General features: G+C 43.4%; 1 protein-coding gene across 1 annotated transcript; it reads left to right on the plus strand.

The window, feature by feature from the left end:
- Window positions 1-15,296: 15,296 nt before the first annotated feature.
- On the plus strand, window positions 15,297-18,671 carry PIM3 (Pim-3 proto-oncogene, serine/threonine kinase). Its single transcript, XM_075857208.1, has 6 exons — window positions 15,297-15,920; window positions 16,026-16,135; window positions 16,224-16,274; window positions 16,481-16,844; window positions 17,574-17,750; window positions 17,847-18,671. Exons 1-6 carry the CDS (start codon window positions 15,836-15,838, stop codon window positions 18,029-18,031), a joined length of 972 nt encoding a protein of 323 aa, XP_075713323.1. The 5' UTR covers window positions 15,297-15,835; the 3' UTR covers window positions 18,032-18,671.
- Window positions 18,672-18,892: the final 221 nt, after the last annotated feature.

Here is an 18,892-nt window from a genome sequence, read left to right on the forward strand (position 1 = left end):
TGCGCTCAACTCCCTATGACATTTGATGCCCGGCTTTTCGCGCATGCGCCTAGGTGAGACTTCTCTCGTGATCGTAATATTTCTGTTTTTTCCATGTGAGTCACTGCGCATGCGTCCGTATACCACGTTTCATTGGTGGTTCGTTGCTGAACCTACCATTCGCCCAATCATCTGTCTATCATAATGGTGGAGGCTCGGTCCTCTACTCCGATTCCCATTGGCCGAGGCCATAATGAAGGGACATGTGTAGTGAATTTGTTATGTATTTAGCCCTGAGAAATCCGCGGCGCGCCGTCATTAGCCCCGATACCCCTTAAGACGCTACATCAGTAGTGAAACATGTCGGGGGGGCTCCTTTTGAAATTTTAATACATGTTCCTGTTGACTTCTGTTAATACACCTGTTGGCTTGAGTGCGGCGTCCTGCAGTCGCTGACACTCTGTACTTCCATCAAGGCGCTGTTATATATTGCACTATGCTGATCAATGTCAGCAACGGACATGAACTTTTTAATTTCTGTGTAGTTTGTTCATTGCTACAATAGCACAATAAAATGTTGTTATTTTAATTCCATGTATAGTTGGAAAATAGGTATATATGTACCGAGCTTTGTTCTGATGCACGGAAGGAGAGAAGGAAGTGTTGTTCCAGCGCTGTATGGAGTTTTAAAATGGAAACGGGTTTCCAAGTTTAATGGTATTCAATTAAAAAATAGTCCAGAGGTATAGTCCTGATGTGAGGGTAAGCGTGCGGTAATGTCCTCAGAGCCTACGCGTTTCGGATGCTACTGCATCCTTAGTCTTGGCTGTAATGTCTGTTTTGAAAAGCGCGCGTTGTCTCATTTTTATCCTCGTCTCTGTGATACAGCTGATTGCTGAGTGCGTTCCACTGTTGTTAACCATTTGGAACGCAAACCGGAAGTGAAGATGGTAACTACCCATTATGTTGTTTCTATTTTCATTTGCGTATTATAAGCTGACAGCTGAATCAGTATTGTGATTTGGGGTATGAGGTTGTATAGGTTCGACCTAACATGGGCTTATTTCACACTCCAGGTGATGTTTATCGTGTGGAGTGGAAACTTGATAGACGGAAGGTCTCGTCATTCAACCCTCCCCTGTGGCTCGGATGACTTCCTAACAGACAGTGATACATATGAAGTAGGTAAGTGTTATATATGTTTGTTTAAATGAAATACTACTTGGTCATAGTTATTTAGTATTGTCATACACATGTTAACATTTTTTCTTTTGATTTATAGAATGGTATGTATTATGATGTCTGTAGGTGGTACGTTATTTGATAATAGCTGTAAGTAGGCAGTAATAATGTATACTGATAAACGGTGTTATTAGAGGGGTTTTCTCCGTACTCCCAGGAGACAGACGCGCACTTTTGGATAATGAGGAACTAACGTGGGAGGGAAGTGAGGGTAGGACAACAACTGGAGCAAAAATAGTGTGTAATATAAAACATAATTAATGAGTGTGACTAACGAAAAAGTGGTTTAAAAAATATGAACAGTGGTGTACATAGCAAAAAGCACATGTTATGTATGCACAGACTGTAAATATATAGGGAAGGGAGTCTTGGAGAACCATGGAGTTGGATCTTTCTTATAGTTAGATTATTATTATATTGTCTTTTAGTATGATTTCGATCTTGGGTTATTAATAATGGAACATTAAATCTCTTCTGAGATTGAGGCCATCTGGATATCTGGTTTTTAATCTATAAATCCAGTATGCCTCCCTGAGGTGGGTTTTGTGTTTAAGGTCGCCTCCCCTTTTGGGGGGGTAGATTTTTTCGATAGCATAACAGCGTAAATTTTTGGTGTTACGGTTGTGTTGTACAATAAAATGTTTTGACACATTGGAGATGTTAGTGATATTAATATTTCTCACGTAACTGAGATGTTCGAGAATTCTTGTTTTTAATTTTCTGTTTGTACAGCCCACATATTTTAGTTGACATTCCGTACATTCAATAACGTAAATAACAGATTCGCTGTTACAATTGATATAATTCTGGATACTGTATGTATCTGTTTGTGTGGAGTTACTAAATGTTTTGGTTGGATGGGCAAAAGAACAAGTCTTGCATGGATGCTGCCCACATCTGTAAAAACCTTTTGTTTCTAGCCATGTTGTTTTAATATTTTCGTTTGGTGTGAACAGTGACGGGGACAACACGCTGCCTAGAGAGGGTGCCTTTCTTGCCACAATACGACAACCTTCGGCCAGAATAGAGCGTAGACTATCGTCTTCTGAATAGTCAGAATGGCTAGACACACTACTGCAACCATTAGCACAAACAGCTCCTGGATTTTTAAAGGACACCAAAAATGTCCTTAATTCATTATGTCACAAAAGATGGGAAAAAAACTACACATGGCTCACATGTGATGTCGTGTCCTTATATACCTCTATCCCTCATCACATAGCCCATGCCGCCCTTGACTACCACTTAACCAAACATAGCATGTATGAAAAAAATTTCCAAACATTCATTCTGGAAGTACTCATGTTTTTAATGACGAACAACTACTTCCAATTTGACACAAAATACTATCTTCAACTTAAGGGCGTATCCATGGGTGCCAAATTTTCTCCATCGATAGCCAATTTAGTCATGTCCTGGTGGGAACAGTTCTACATTTTTTCTACTGATAACACATATGGCCACTGCATTGAATGGTACGGAAGGTATATTGACGATATTTTACTTATCTGGAAAGGGGACACTGACATCATCCCTGCCTTTGTAGAAACCCTTAACCAAAATCACTGCAACCTCAAATTTACTTATAACTTTGATCCCACCAATATCGTATTTTTAGATCTTGAATTAAAAGGCAAAGAAGGGCAAATAATTTCTACCCAGACTCACCGAAAATCTACCTCCTCAAATAATATCCTTCATGCAAGAAGTAATCATTTAATACAGACCATAAAGGCCATACCAGTGGGGGAGTTGCATCGTGCAAAACGAAATTGCACCTCCCACAGTCAATTTGAAGTTGAACAAAATGAAATCAAAACCAGACTTAGAGCAAGAGGGTATCCCACATGGTCACTAAATAGAGCAACTGAAATCATGACCAAAATACCCAGAACCGACTTACTTGCATACAGTAAAAAACATACTAAAAAAAGTTCCAAAATTCCATCTAAGGACAACCAACCTACCTTAATCTTGCAACAAAGTAACCAGTTCATGCAAATTAAAAAGTTAGTTACCAACAACTTACCTATCCTCCAAGAAGACGATAGTCTACGCTCTATTCTGGCCGAAGGTTGTCGTATTGTGGCAAGAAAGGCACCCTCTCTAGGCAGCGTGTTGTCCCCGTCACTGTTCACACCAAACGAAAATATTAAAACAACATGGCTAGAAACAAAAGGTTTTTACAGATGTGGGCAGCATCCATGCAAGACTTGTTCTTTTGCCCATCCAACCAAAACATTTAGTAACTCCACACAAACAGATACATACAGTATCCAGAATTATATCAATTGTAACAGCGAATCTGTTATTTACGTTATTGAATGTACGGAATGTCAACTAAAATATGTGGGCTGTACAAACAGAAAATTAAAAACAAGAATTCTCGAACATCTCAGTTACGTGAGAAATATTAATATCACTAACATCTCCAATGTGTCAAAACATTTTATTGTACAACACAACCGTAACACCAAAAATTTACGCTGTTATGCTATCGAAAAAATCTACCCCCCCAAAAGGGGAGGCGACCTTAAACACAAAACCCACCTCAGGGAGGCATACTGGATTTATAGATTAAAAACCAGATATCCAGATGGCCTCAATCTCAGAAGAGATTTAATGTTCCATTATTAATAACCCAAGATCGAAATCATACTAAAAGACAATATAATAATAATCTAACTATAAGAAAGATCCAACTCCATGGTTCTCCAAGACTCCCTTCCCTATATATTTACAGTCTGTGCATACATAACATGTGCTTTTTGCTATGTACACCACTGTTCATATTTTTTAAACCACTTTTTCGTTAGTCACACTCATTAATTATGTTTTATATTACACACTATTTTTGCTCCAGTTGTTGTCCTACCCTCACTTCCCTCCCACGTTAGTTCCTCATTATCCAAAAGTGCGCGTCTGTCTCCTGGGAGTACGGAGAAAACCCCTCTAATAACACCGTTTATCAGTATACATTATTACTGCCTACTTACAGCTATTATCAAATAACGTACCACCTACAGACATCATAATACATACCATTCTATAAATCAAAAGAAAAAATGTTAACATGTGTATGACAATACTAAATAACTATGACCAAGTAGTATTTCATTTAAACAAACATATATAACACTTACCTACTTCATATGTATCACTGTCTGTTAGGAAGTCATCCGAGCCACAGGGGAGGGTTGAATGACGAGACCTTCCGTCTATCAAGTTTCCACTCCACACGATAAACATCACCTGGAGTGTGAAATAAGCCCATGTTAGGTCGAACCTATACAACCTCATACCCCAAATCACAATACTGATTCAGCTGTCAGCTTATAATACGCAAATGAAAATAGAAACAACATAATGGGTAGTTACCATCTTCACTTCCGGTTTGCGTTCCAAATGGTTAACAACAGTGGAACGCACTCAGCAATCAGCTGTATCACAGAGACGAGGATAAAAATGAGACAACGCGCGCTTTTCAAAACAGACATTACAGCCAAGACTAAGGATGCAGTAGCATCCGAAACGCGTAGGCTCTGAGGACATTACCGCACGCTTACCCTCACATCAGGACTATACCTCTGGACTATTTTTTAATTGAATACCATTAAACTTGGAAACCCGTTTCCATTTTAAAACTCCATACAGCGCTGGAACAACACTTCCTTCTCTCCTTCCGTGCTTTTGAACGTGTGCCGACACGAGATTCCGGGCGCTGCTGAGACACACTCCATAGTGTCAGGTGAGCTGGAGGATTCCTCCCCCTTCTTCTTCTATCTTTGTTCTGATGCTGTATTTATGTACAGAGCTTATTTCTGGTGTTGTATTTATCTATTGGGTTTGGTTCTGCTGCTGTATTTATGTACTGATCTTGGTTCTGGTGTTGTATATATGTAATGAGCTTGTTCTGGTGCTGTATATATGTACTGATCTTGGTTCTGGTGCTGTATTTATGTACTGATCTTGGTTCTGGTGCAGTATTTATGTACTGATCTTGGTTCTTGTAACGTCTGCAGTCGCTGACCATGAACTCCTTCCATCCGGTCGACGCCCTTCTCTCCAGAGATGTCTGCACATGCGGCTGTACTGTTCCACAGTGACCACCAGGGTGCGCTCACAAGTTCACTTCAGCCTTGGAGCGCACACAGGTGCGAGATTGAGCTGATTGCTCCCAGAGCACCCTGGACTATAGGAAGGGCTCTTCCCCCTCCTGCCTTGCCTGAGCCTTGTTGTCGTTATCCTAGTATGTCTATGCAAATTCTCTCCTAAGTGTTTTCCAGTTCCCCGTTAATGCTACCTGTAACCTGTATCCCGTGCTATCCTGGTCAAGTGCCTTGTTGAGCTGAAGTCGTGCTGTGCTGTGTACCACGCCTACCCTGCTACGCCATGCCTGGCTGCTGCCTAGTCCCATCCGAGCCTGTCTTGCTACTGTCTGAGCTACCACAGGTACACTATACAAACCAAAGACTGTGACCTGTGTACTGTTGGCCAGCTGCCATACCATCAAGGCGGTACGGCCCAGTGGGTCCACATACCCAACGTGACAGTTCTGGTGTTGTATGCATGTAATGAGCTTTGTTCTGCTGCTGTATATATGTACTGAGCTTGGTTCTGGTGCTGTATAAATGTACTGATCTTGGTTCTGGTGTTTTATTTATGTACTGAGCTTGGTTCTGGTGATGTATATATGTATGAGCTTGGTTCTGGAGGTGTAATTATATAGGATATATTTATAATAACAAAATTGCAGGGCAGATGGAATTGATTTCAATTCATTGTATATTTAATGGGAACCTGTCAGGTAGTTTTAACCCATTGAACTGCCACCATGCGGTAATACACGACCTGACAATATTTCCAAACATTTCCCTATATGTTTTTTCAGATGCAGCAAAATCTATAAAATCAAATTTTAAAACGGCGCCCACTATAACGAAAATTTACTCTCTGAAATGTTTATTTCCTGGAGTCTGTAGACAGCACAACACAAATGGGTTTTAGTCCCCTAAGTACAATTAAGCAGAGACATGTTAATTAGCAATAAACATGAAACAATTAAGCCCTTATCCTATACGTATGTACCGGTAACCAGGACACAGCGTATTTTCATGAACCAATAGACATAAGTTCTGCCAGGGAGGGAAGCTTGTGCTGCCTATGGACTCCAGGAAATAAAAATGTAGGTACGTTTTCGTTTTACTGATCATCCTTGGCAGCACAACACAAATGGGACTTGCCAAGCAACAGCTACATGGGAGGGATAGCCTTTGTTAGGACCAGAATGCTGGAGAAATAAATTTTCTACTTTCCTAAAAGATTTTGTTCTCCGATTATAGGTGAGAACGGCTTTTTCACATCCAGTGTATACCATCTTTCCTGATCTTCACCTTGGGGCTGAGGAAAAAGGACTGGTAATAATATTTCTTGATGTGTTTGAAGGAAGGAACTTTGGGCAGAAAACCAGGCATAGTCCATAGGAGAAGACAATCTCCAAGATCTCTCAAATAAGGTTCTTTAACCCCTTCCCGCCGCAGCCCTCAGATTTTCATTTTAGTTTTTTCCTCTCCACCTTCCAAAAGCCATACCTTCTTTATTTTTCCGTGGATATAGTCCTATGAGGGCTTGATTTTTGCCGGACGAGTTGTAGTTTTTACGTAGCACCATTTATTGTGCCGTATAATGTATTAGGAAACGCGCTAAAATTATTTGTGGGGTAGAAAATGAAAAAAACAGCGATTCTCCATGGTTTTTTGTTCGTCGTTTTTACGGAATTCACTGTGCAATTAATACAACATGTTAACTTTATTCCGTGGGTCAATACGATTACGGCGATACCAAATATATATATTTTTTTCTATATCTTACAAGTAAAAAAGAAAATTTATTTTGTGTCACAAAATTCCGAGAGCCATAACTTTTTTATTTTTCCGTCGACTAAGTGGTATGAGGGCTTATTTTTTGCGAGATAAGCTGTAGTTTTTAATAATACCATTTTGGTGTTCATGCAACGTTTTGATCACTTTTTATTTCATTTTTTGTGGGAGATGAGGTGACCAAAAAATAGAGATTCTGGCGTTTACAATTTATTAATTTTTTTACGGCGTTCACCATGTGGGCTAAATAATGATATATTGTAATAGTTCAGACTTTTACGGACGCGGCGATACCAATTATGTTTCTTTTTTTCACTATGCTCTAGGGGGGAAATGGGAATAAGGTTTTTTTTTAAACTTTTAATTTTTTTTCTACATAAATGTTACTTTATTTAACTCATTTTTACTTTTTTTTATTAGTCCCCCTAGGGGACTTCAACCAGCGATCGTTAGATCGCTTGCACGATATACTGCAATACTAATGTATTGCAGTATATCGTGATTCTGACAGGCATCTATCAAGCCCTGCCGGAGGCAGCGCTTACTAGGTGCACAAAGATTGCGGACCTGGGGGCCTTCATTAAGCCCCCAGGCAGCCATAGCATCCATCACCCCCCCATGATTGCGTTGCGGGGGGCGCAATGAGCTGTTAGAGGGGATAGCCCCCCTCTTGCTAACGACTTAAATGCTGCGGTCGCTATTGACCGTGCCATTTAACGTGTTAAACTAACGGGATCGCGCTCGAGCGCGATGCCGCTCCTTACTCTGAAGTGTCGGCTGTAACAAACAGCCGACACAGGCATCGTATGGAGCGGATTCACTCCGTGAGCCCGTTCCATACTTCCCCTACCCGACTTTGGCGTATGGATACGTCAAATGTCGGGAAGGGGTTAAAGGAGAGGGCATGAAGCTCACTTATGCGCTCGGCCGATGTGATTGCCACCAGAAAAAAAGCTTTGAAGGAGAGGAATCTGATGGATGACTCTTGCATGGGTTCAAACTAAGCTTTCGTTAAAGCAAACAAAACCACTGAAAGATCTCAGGAAGGAGAGGGCACATGAGAAGCTCGGCTGATGTTTCCCAAAGCCTTGAAGAAGGATTTGAGAAACGGTTTTGCAGCTAGGCATTGATAGCAGTGAACTGTACCTTAAAGAGGCTCGGTCACCAGATTATCAAATCCCTATCTGCTATTGAATGTGATGGGCGCTGCAAAGTAGATAAATGCAAAGTTTTTTTTTGTTTTTTTTTAAAACTATCATTTTTGCCCAAGTTATGAGCAATTTTATATTTATGCAAATGAGCTTTTCAATGGACAACTGGGCGTGTTTACTCGTTTTACCAACTGGGCGTGTATTGTGTTTTTACCAACTGGGCGTTGTGACTAGAAGTGTATGACGCAGACAAATCAGCGTCATGCACTTCTCATCGTTCCAACCCAGCCTCTTTCACTGCAGACACACAGCGTGACGTCACCCACAGGTCCTTCAACCTTGGCGTCGGACAGAGAAGATACATCGGCTCCAGGCGTCTGAGAGGGTAATATGCTCGTCTCTAGGGAGTTTACTATGCTTACCTACACATGGTTATGCTGCTGCAGATTCAAATGTACCCTCTGATGCCTGGAGCCGATGTGTCTTCTCTCTTCCGACGCCAAGGTTGAAGGACCTGTGGGTGACGTCACTCTGTGTGTCTGCAGTGAAAGAAGCTGGGTGGGAACGATGAGAAGTGCATGACGCTGATTTGTCAGCGTCATACACTTCTATTCACAACGCCCAGTTGGTAAAACTAGTAAACACGACCAGTTGGTAAAAACACACTGCACGCCCAGTTGGTAAAACGAGAAAACACGCCCAGTTGTCCATTGAAAAGCTCATTCGCATAAATATAAAATTGCTCATAACTTTGGCAAAAATTAGCATTTTTTTAAAAAAAACAAAAAAACTTTGCTGTTATCTACATTGCAGCGCCGATCACATTCAATAGGAGATAGGGATTTGATAATCTGGTGACAGAGCCTTTTTAAGGGTATTGAGTTTCAAACCTTTATTGAAGAAATTGAAGTATTGTGTTCAAGGAGACTGGGTTTGCTGAATTCTTGGAGCACCAGGAATTGTATAACACCCAAACCCTGTTGTAGATTTTAACAGTTGAAGGTCGTCTGGCTGACAGTAGGGTACTAATGACATCAGAAGAGAGGCCTAAATCCGTCAGATTCTCCCGGTCAGCCTCCAGGCCGTGAGATGTCGACTGTGAGGGTTCAGATGATAAACTCCTTTCTGAGACAGGAGATTTGGTGTTCCTGGAAGTTCCAGGAATCTGCCGTTTGAGAGACCATGCGAGAGAACCAGGCCCTGCAGGGCGAAAATGGCAGAATCGCAATGGCCTCCGCCTCTTCGTCCCAAACTTTTTTAAACACTCTGGGTATTAAGAGGAGGGGAGGGAAAACATAGATTAACGTCTCTTTCTAGCTGATAGATAGGCCACCCATTGCTATAGCCCGGCATGTGTGGTACAGGGAACAGAAGCTGAGGACCTTGGTGTTCTCTTCTGAGGCCATCGCATCCAAGTCTGGCATTCCCCATGCGGTAGTCAAGTTGCTGAAAACCTGAGAGTTGAGTCCCTATTCCCCCGGATAGAGGTTGTTGTGGCTGAGGAAATCTGCAGTGTGGTTCATTGAGCCCTTTGATGTGAACTGCTGAGAATAAGGAATGTTGTTCCGCCCATTTCATAAGTAGTCTGCATTCGACCGACATTGAAGCACTCCTTGTTTCTCCCTGCTGGTTTATAGAAAAAAAAAAAAACAGTTGCTAGGTTGTTTGACTGGACCAGGATCTGATTTTTTTTTTTAGATAACTTTGAAAATAAATTAGTGATAGCCTTACTGCCCTGAGCTCCCTCACGTTGGAGGATAGTGACCCTTCCTTCTGACTCCACCTGTTCTGAACCCACCGATGATCTACATAGGAACCCCAACCCCAGGAGGAAGCATCTGTTGTGAGGACTTTCTGAGATTGGGGAATGAGAGATTTCCCAGACCGGAGAATGTAAGGGGCTAACCACCATCTGAGGTCTTGAAGAGTAAAGTTGAAAATTTTGAAGAGAGGATTTAGGTTCCTGAAGTTTTTGTCCCAGGATCTGAGGATGTCGAGCTGAAATCACCTCATGTGGGCTTTGGCCTAGGGAACCGCATCTATGCATGAGGTCATTAGCCCCAGGACTTTCATAGCCCCTCGGACAGATACATTCTGATGGAGAATAAGGTATTTCACCGAACCCTGTAACGCAGAGATTCTCTCTGGAGACAACTTGATCGTCATTGATTGACAATTCACCATGACCACCACAATTTTTGTGAATTCCCGGTGTGCTGATGAGATCCCGAAGGGTAGGCAAGTGAATTGGAAGTGTTTTGTTACTCCCAGCATCTGAACTGCTAGCTGAAGGAATTTTCTGTGAGCGAACAGAATAAGGATGTGTAAGTATGCATCTGTAAGGTCGATCGTTGCCAGAAAATCGTTCTTCTCCAAAAGGTTCATTTCTGAACAGATGGTTTCCATTTTGAAAGTTTTCTTCCAGAGATATTGATTGAGAAAAGTTAGGTCTATAACCAGTCTCTAACTGCCGTTTAATTTGGGTACTGGGAAAACTCTGGAATAAACATCTTGCCCCCTCTCTGAAACTGGAACATCTTCCAAGGCTGCTTTCTGAATAAAGACCTGCAGGAGCTGATGCACTCGGATTAGAATGAATATTGAGAACAAAGTGGTCCGGGGGAAACGTCTTGAACTCCAACGAGTATTCCCTTCTGATGGTTGTCGTTACCCACTCGTCGGATAATGTTACCGACCATTGAAAGGAGAACCTTTGAAGTCTTGCCCCTATTTGTAGGACTGGCTTGGCGTCATAACTCATTGGGTTTCTGATTGGGGTTTCTCTTCCGAAAAGAGGAAGGGTTTTCCCGCTTTGTTCTAAAAATGCGCTGATGCTTTGGAAACCTTCTTCTAAACTTTTGGGATCTTCTTTTCTGATCCCGAGAGTAGCGTCTAGCATTCTTCCTTTTAGATTCAGGAAACTTGGCACCTTTCCCCTCACCTAGGGATTCCAAGATATCTGTAAGTTGGGGACCGAATATGGATTATAGCTGAAAAGGAAGACTGCAGAAATTATATTTGGAGAGTTTATCACCCGTCCACAATTTAAGCCAATGAGCTTTTCTGGCTGCGTTTGAAAGCAATAGGGCTCTGGCTGCATGCTTCATGCTGTCTAGCTTAGAATCACACAGGAACTCTGGGTGAGGAATTGTAGAATTTTTGCCCTCGGGACTCCTTCCAGATCTCTGGATAAAAGGCTCAACCAAATATGGAGCGCCCTTGCCACGGACACCGAGGACAAAGAGGCTTTGCAGGAACCCACTGATTATGTATAAACTTCCTTAAGGAGGGAATCTACCTTGTGGTTCATGGCGCCCTTCAGTAGTGCTGATTCATCAGAAGGAAAAACTGTTTTTTTTGCCAATTTTGACACTGGTAAATCCACTTTTGGCACATTTTCCCACTCTTTTGAAAAGGATTCAGACATTTTGTAAAGGTTCCTGAACCGTGAGCCCAGATCAGCCTTCCTCTTGTTTCATCCATTCCGTTAGTACAGGATGGCCAGGAAAAAAATTTCCTTGGTAAAAGGAAAATAAAAAAGTCTATCCTTCTTAGGTTTGTGTTCACCATCTTTACCCATCTCCAGTGTATCTTTCACCGCTTTGACAAAATCATGGAGCTTATCTTTATTTAAATTATAATATTCATCAGGGGCATCAGAGACCATATCAGAATCTGAAACGCATGATGAGAAGGAAACACCTTGGCGCCGAAGAGGTTGAGAAGAAGAGTGTCTGGTCTTTTTAGAATAGTGTGATGACTTTGCTTCCTCAAAAGCTACAACTAGCTGTTGCTTGAATTACTGCATAAATCCCCTGGAGTCTTCCCTAGGAGAGGAATTAACTGGAGTGGAAGATAATACATAAAGATTTGAATCAAGATCTTCAGGAAGGGGCTGATTTCGTTTCCTGCAAAGCCTGTGCCTTGATTTGTGGGTACTGTTCTAGAGGCAGATATCTAGATGAGAGAAGAAAAACATGTAGTAGAAAAAAATGTGCATAGAAACCAAACAGGCATAGAGAACAGAGTCAACATTGTGAGAAACTAGACATGGACCGCACATCCACAATATATACATTGATCTGAGCCGCTAGGCATAATTTAGAAACATGAACATGAGGTCCTTTGTAAACATTTTTGATCAAACTGTATAAGCCCACTTGCCACTTCACGGCGACCTCTTTAAAGTGAGTCCCTACTCTATCGGCTGCAGCACCGCATGGCGGCCCCGACACCGCTCCTGCAGAGGGAGCAACCCAGTGGTCCAAAAGCACCCATGCTATCAGACCGTGCCAAGCCTCCTTGGCTCTGGGCCACGTCCCCCCACAAGTGCAGCACTACAGCAACAGACACCACCATACAGCACCACAACATGTGAACAGATGGAATAAGCTCACATTACCATGCCCCCCCAGTGGCCAACTGAGAGCACAAGCAAGAGCAGGAACACTTATGAGGTCATTCCTAAATTAAAATCACCTGGGTATTTTTTCAAATACAGAACAGAGAGACCTCAAGACATCTGGGGAGTATGACCCCCCTAAATCAGACAGCCATACCAAACTTATCAAGCAGAGGGATGGACTGGAGACAGAGCGCACCATAACAGACGCCGGCATTTATGCCCACCGGGTCAGCGCGTCACACTACGTAGTGGACTACGGTATTCAGTCCGTCAAAACGACGAAACCCTTGACAAACAGAAACTATTTGCACCGGATCTATTACCATTGGAATCAATGGTGATGCAAACAGAAACCTATGGTCTCTATTTGTTTCAGTCAGGGCCCCTTCCGACGGACGCTATTGATTCCGTCAAAACGATGGAACCCTTGCACAACTGAGACAAACTAAAACCATTTGTACCGGATCTATCACCATTGAAATCAATGGTTATGGAAACAGAAACCTATGGTTTTCGTTTGTGTCAGTCAGGGCTCTATTCTGACGGAAACGTCAGAATAGAGCCCGAACGGATATGTGAACGAAGCCTTACAACAAATATATTTCTTTCTCCCTGTTGCAAGAATAATCAATGAAATTATTCAGTCTTTCACGTGTTGGTAAATTGTGCAACTAGTAGATGCAATTGTGCAAAAAAAAAAACCTTAAATCTATTCACAGGGTATGTAAAACGCTGCAAGATAAACAATACCGATTTATACCAAGAGGCAGGTATTTTCATTTGTCACCCAAAATTTGGTATTGCTTTTTCTGGGGGTGTAAACCCCCTACCCGTTTCGTAGTTCAGCGGGGTCCATTCCACTTTTCAATACACGGACCGGGAAACCTCATTCTTTTCTTTCTGACATTGAGATCAATGAGGAGGCATACGGAAGCTAAGGTTTCAATTTGCTTTTCCGTTGAAGGGTTAACCTGACGGAAACCTCCGACAGAACCCCTCACCGGAAGGTCAACGCTCATGTGATCACAGCCTTACTAAAAAACTGCCAAAAAAAACAAACTCATTGCCACATAGCAATGCCTGTTTGGCTGGGTTCACACGACCTATTTTCAGGCGCGAACGAGGCGTATTATGCCTCGTTTTACGCCTGAAAATAGGGCTACAATACGTCGGCAAACATCTGCCCATTCATTTGAATGGGTTTGCCGACGTACTGTGCCGACGACCTGTCATTTACGCGTCGTCGTTTGACAGCTGTCAAACGACGACGCATAAATTGACTGCCTCGGCAAAGAAGTGCAGGGCACTTCTTTGCAACGTAATTTGAGCCGTTCTTCATTGAACTCAATGAAGAGCAGCTTAAGATTTACGAGCGTCACAGACGCCTCGTATATTACGAGGAGGAGCATTTACGTGTGAAACGAGGCAGCTGTTTTCTCTTGAAAACAGTCTGTCTTTCCACACGTAAATGCCTGCTATCGTGTGCACATACCCTTTTAGTGAGCATGATCCAGAGAAGTACCTCAGAACCCCATAACTGCACGTTTTAATTAATTACTGTCCAGCCATGTGTTCACCTCACAAGATGCTTCTTTGTAACACTCACATCAATACGTAAAATCTAGACATTGAGGCAATTTGTTCTAAAATGCATCCCTTCCCTTTAAAAAGAATGTCTCCAGTTTACTGTCCTCGTACGACCTCACGAACAGCATTCCCCCTGTAAAATATGCGAGACATTTCAGCTGCATTAAGAACGGCTCTCCCCGAGCGCATGCGAGTGTGCTTTATAGCAGTGTAGATCGGGAGCCAGTCACTACTTGACTATTTAGTGCCCCGTGTGGCTAAACTATGGAATGACGATTATGCCATTTACTACACCTACTGTATAATAAAGGTCTATATGTAAAATACGTGGAAGCAGATGCAGTTCTCAAGTAATCCTTCCATTGTATATGTTATCCGCAGCGTCAGTAGTGTGGTCTACTATATAATCATCTCTGATGCCATGTACGCTAATGCAACCAATTGCTACCAAGTCAGTATTTTTTTTTATTTTTTCTTCTTTACTGCAGGACCGTACCCGCTGTGAGATTCTGCTGACGCAGGCTATCTGTACTAAATATAGTAGCACCATGGCTGCTAAATATACCCTCTCTGGGACAAGTGATATAGCCCTGTCACAATTGGCCAGTATGGGTACAGTGTGGCTGTGATGCATATTAAAATTATTAAATATGGCTGCTTGTGCTGCAGTTTATTCACTTGTCAGGGCGCAGACAGCATCGTGATTTTGGTGCACTGTGTAATTGGCATAGAGCACATCTCCTCCTCCTCCCACCTTTCCCTCAGACGCAGTGTCTCAGCTGCGTTCTCTGACCTTTCCCAGCGCTGCCAGGAACGGAGAAAAAGCGCGCCTAGGAATTCCCGCCCAACGCCCCTGTTTCACCTCATGCATATGCAAAATAGGCCCGCGCCTATTGGTGGGGGTGAGGGATTGAAATCCAAATGCAGCCACGCCATTGGCGAAGCCGCCACTACATAAATATGTAAATAAACGTTCCTACTTGCTAATGTGAGAGAGAGTATGGCTACATTTTCAGACATGTAACCTTCCGTGTCTAGCTACTACTAGTAAATAGTGCGCAGCAGAGACAACCACTATAACAGAGCTGGACGTGTTTCCCTGGCAGTTTTACAGTTAGGAAAGGATCTTCACATGCGATATATTTTCTGGTGACTTGTATGTAAAGAATTGTGTCGCCGCTGGACACGTAGGTGTTCCCCTCAAGCAGAGCGCGGAAGGATATCACTCAGGGAATTGCACCGTACCAAAATACTAGGAGTTAAGAGGCAGGTCTGTCAGTAATTGAGCTCAGAACTGGGGAGGGCGGTGGTGTGTGGCTGCTGCTGCTAATAATCACACATCTTGGATTTACAGCGCCTCAATGACAGCCCCGGCTACGATATAAACAGTCTGAGTGGATTTACCGCCATTTTCTATTTCTTGATTATTATTGACAATATTTGTGGTTTGGACTCCATGGGTTTGCCGGTGTGAAGCACAAGCCGGTTTGTTTATGTGTGGTCGAGAGTATTGACGCGGACGTGACGAGAGGAATAGGACACCGGCTACCGGCATTCAGCTGCTCTTTCTTTTCTGTTGGATATCATTGAAGATGCTTCTGTCTAAATTCGGCTCCCTGGCTCATATCTGCACGCCTAGCAGCATGGATCATCTGCCGGTCAAGATCCTGCAGCCAGGTAGGACCGCTGACTGACTGGGTTCTGTGTGTATACACGCATATCGTCTTCTGGCGCGAGGACCCTGTGTCGGTACGTTTCATTAATTCTTTGTATCTATTCTAGTGAAAACAGACAAGGAGCCCTTTGAGAAGGTGTACCAAGTGGGCTCTGTCCTGGGCAGCGGCGGCTTCGGCACAGTGTATTCAGGCAGCAGAATTTCGGACGGGCTACCGGTGAGTTGCCGGCTCATAACTTGCTATGTGATGTTGTGGCTGCTCTTCTATGTGGTGGATACTTATATTACATTCTGTCTCCTGTCAGGTCGCTGTGAAGCACGTCTCTAAGGAGCGAGTGACCGACTGGGGCACCCTAGTAAGTATTCCCTGATAAAGGGGTGCCTAGAGTGTAGATCGCGGTTGTGGGAATACATTGTTTACTTTGGCGCAAGTGTGTGGGAGGCAGCGTGATTTGGCGGGTTCCCCCTCCCCGCACACCTGACTGCGGAATGTACGTGGACAGCCTCTGCTGACGCTGTGTGACATGCGGGGATTTACATCGTTCTCTTCTCTCCTCTCTAGAACGGAGTCATGGTGCCCCTGGAGATCGTACTGCTTAAGAAGGTGGGCTCCAGCTTTCGGGGCGTCATCAAGCTGCTGGACTGGTACGAAAGAGCGGATGGTTTTCTGATCGTTATGGAGCGGCCGGAGCCGGTGAAGGATTTGTTTGATTTCATCACTGAGAAGGGGGCGCTGGATGAGGATACAGCCCGGGGATTCTTCCGCCAGGTGCTGGAGTCTGTGCGGCACTGTTACAGCTGCGGTGTGGTGCATCGGGACATCAAAGACGAGAACCTGCTGGTGGATATGAGGACCGGCGAGCTGAAGCTCATAGACTTCGGCTCCGGAGCGCTGCTCAAGGACACGGTGTACACGGATTTTGATGGTACGTGTATTGTAGTCACGATGCCGCACAGAAGCGCTATCGTTCCCCGCAGCCCCTCCTTGCACAGTGCAGGCGATTCCCATGTGTGGCGCACTAGCCGCGGTTGCTTGTTGGGCTCTTCTCCCTTCTGGAGCATTGTGTGTATGTGACCGTGTTAGGGAGGGGACGTGTCTATGTATGTGACCGTGTTGTGTATCTGCATTGCAGGTTTCGCCTGTAGCCGGCATAACGCTAGGGAGCAGCTCCTGGCACAGAATGAGTGATGGGTGTGAGGTTGTGGGCGGGTAGAGAGCGGCGCTGACTGGAGCTGCCGCCTTCACTTCACATCTGTTTGTTGTGAAACCCGAGCCTCTGTGTCACGTGACCTGGCCGCCTCACAGATTCCAGGTTTTTGTTTGGTATCCAAGGAACGGTAGAGAGGCAAGGGAGATGCGGCTGCCTGGTGGGGGAGGGGGAATGGCTCACAATGCCTGGATAATGTAGCCTCGATAAGAAATCATGGTACTGCCCCCACCTCCCTTTGTGTCTATTTTTGGAGCGGTGCTGCAGACGCCACGTGGTGCTTGAAAGGGAGCCTAGTAAACAGCTGATGCACACAGACCTGCTCATTGCAATAGAATGGGGGATGGGTAGGTTTTTATTGTGGGGCCATTTAGAGTTCAGTGCTTTTCTAGTATTGTCTGCTGGCTTCACTGGTTTGTTGATGTAACTAAACCTTTTTGTTTTTAGGTACAAGGGTTTACAGCCCTCCAGAATGGGTGCGATACCACAGGTATCACGGAAGGTCGGCAACAGTGTGGTCTCTTGGCGTCCTGCTGTATGATATGGTCTGCGGGGATATTCCTTTCGAGCAGGATGAAGAAATCTTGCGTGTCCGACTATACTTCAGACGAAGAATTTCCCCAGGTGTGTATAAACGGAACCATACAGAGCCTATTTTGTGGAGACGTTTGATGCGTTTAGGTGTGTTTATATGGGTTCTAATTTTTGTCTTCCTTGCAGAATGCCAACAACTTATCAAATCTTGCCTTTCCCTGAGGCCTTCTGATCGACCAACTCTTGAACAAATATTCGATCATCCGTGGATGTGTAAATGTGATCTAGTGAAGTCTGAGGACTGTGACTTAAGACTAAGGACAATTGACACTGATGCATCTAGCACAAGCTCAAGCAATGAGAGTCTGTAGACAGAAGCTGGCAATAGTAGGGGAGCACCAAGCAGAAGGGTGTGCTGCTGCCAACACTTCCCTGGAGGGGTTCAAACATTCACTATTCTAAAGTTAACCCTTAATACAGGATTTTGTTTTATTATTTTGACATTTTGCAGTTATCTCCCTGGAACAAGACTTCATTTTGACTTGAGCATCTGAGAGTTGTGGGCAATGCTTACACAAAAGGACTGACATAAGAGAAGCAGTGACCTCTTGAGTACATAGTATACTGTTTTGCTCTCATAGAGCCTGGACTAGATTTTTATTTGCTTTTTGAGTGCCTTTTTGAAAGCTGCTTCAGTGGGACTTTTTCTGTTTGTTTTCATTTACCTGGAGCTGAGCATCTCCAAAGAAGGTCCACGTCGTCATCACAGGCCTTGCTCGGCTCCCGTGCGCCATTTGGAACAGCTCTTGCTGTAATCACATTGCTCAGTGGACTTTATGAAGTGATTCTTATTGTGATGAGTGCATGAATGTATATTGTGACCGTTTCTATTACAATGTACTTCATATAAGATGTATGGTCATTTTGAGCAGGAATGCATTTTTTTTTTTTTCTCCCCTTATTTAATTTCCCTTTTCATCTCTACCACTGGGCAACACAGGACCATTTATCCTCAATTTTCCCAACCCTTGTCAACCCACAAGTCTTAAGTATGTATGGGCATGTTATATGCACAATCAATGCAATATTCAAGGACTTTTACTTTTTTTTTTTTTCCATATTTGTATTTATTTTTTTCTGTATTATAGTTATTTATTGCAATATTTAGACAATTTCAGACTATTTATTTGGTTAATTTATTTGTCTAGAATTTATCCAACACTGTGCTTTAC

Source organism: Rhinoderma darwinii, chromosome 3 (assembly GCF_050947455.1).
Source record: "Rhinoderma darwinii isolate aRhiDar2 chromosome 3, aRhiDar2.hap1, whole genome shotgun sequence".
NCBI classification, from domain to species: Eukaryota; Metazoa; Chordata; class Amphibia; order Anura; family Rhinodermatidae; genus Rhinoderma; species Rhinoderma darwinii.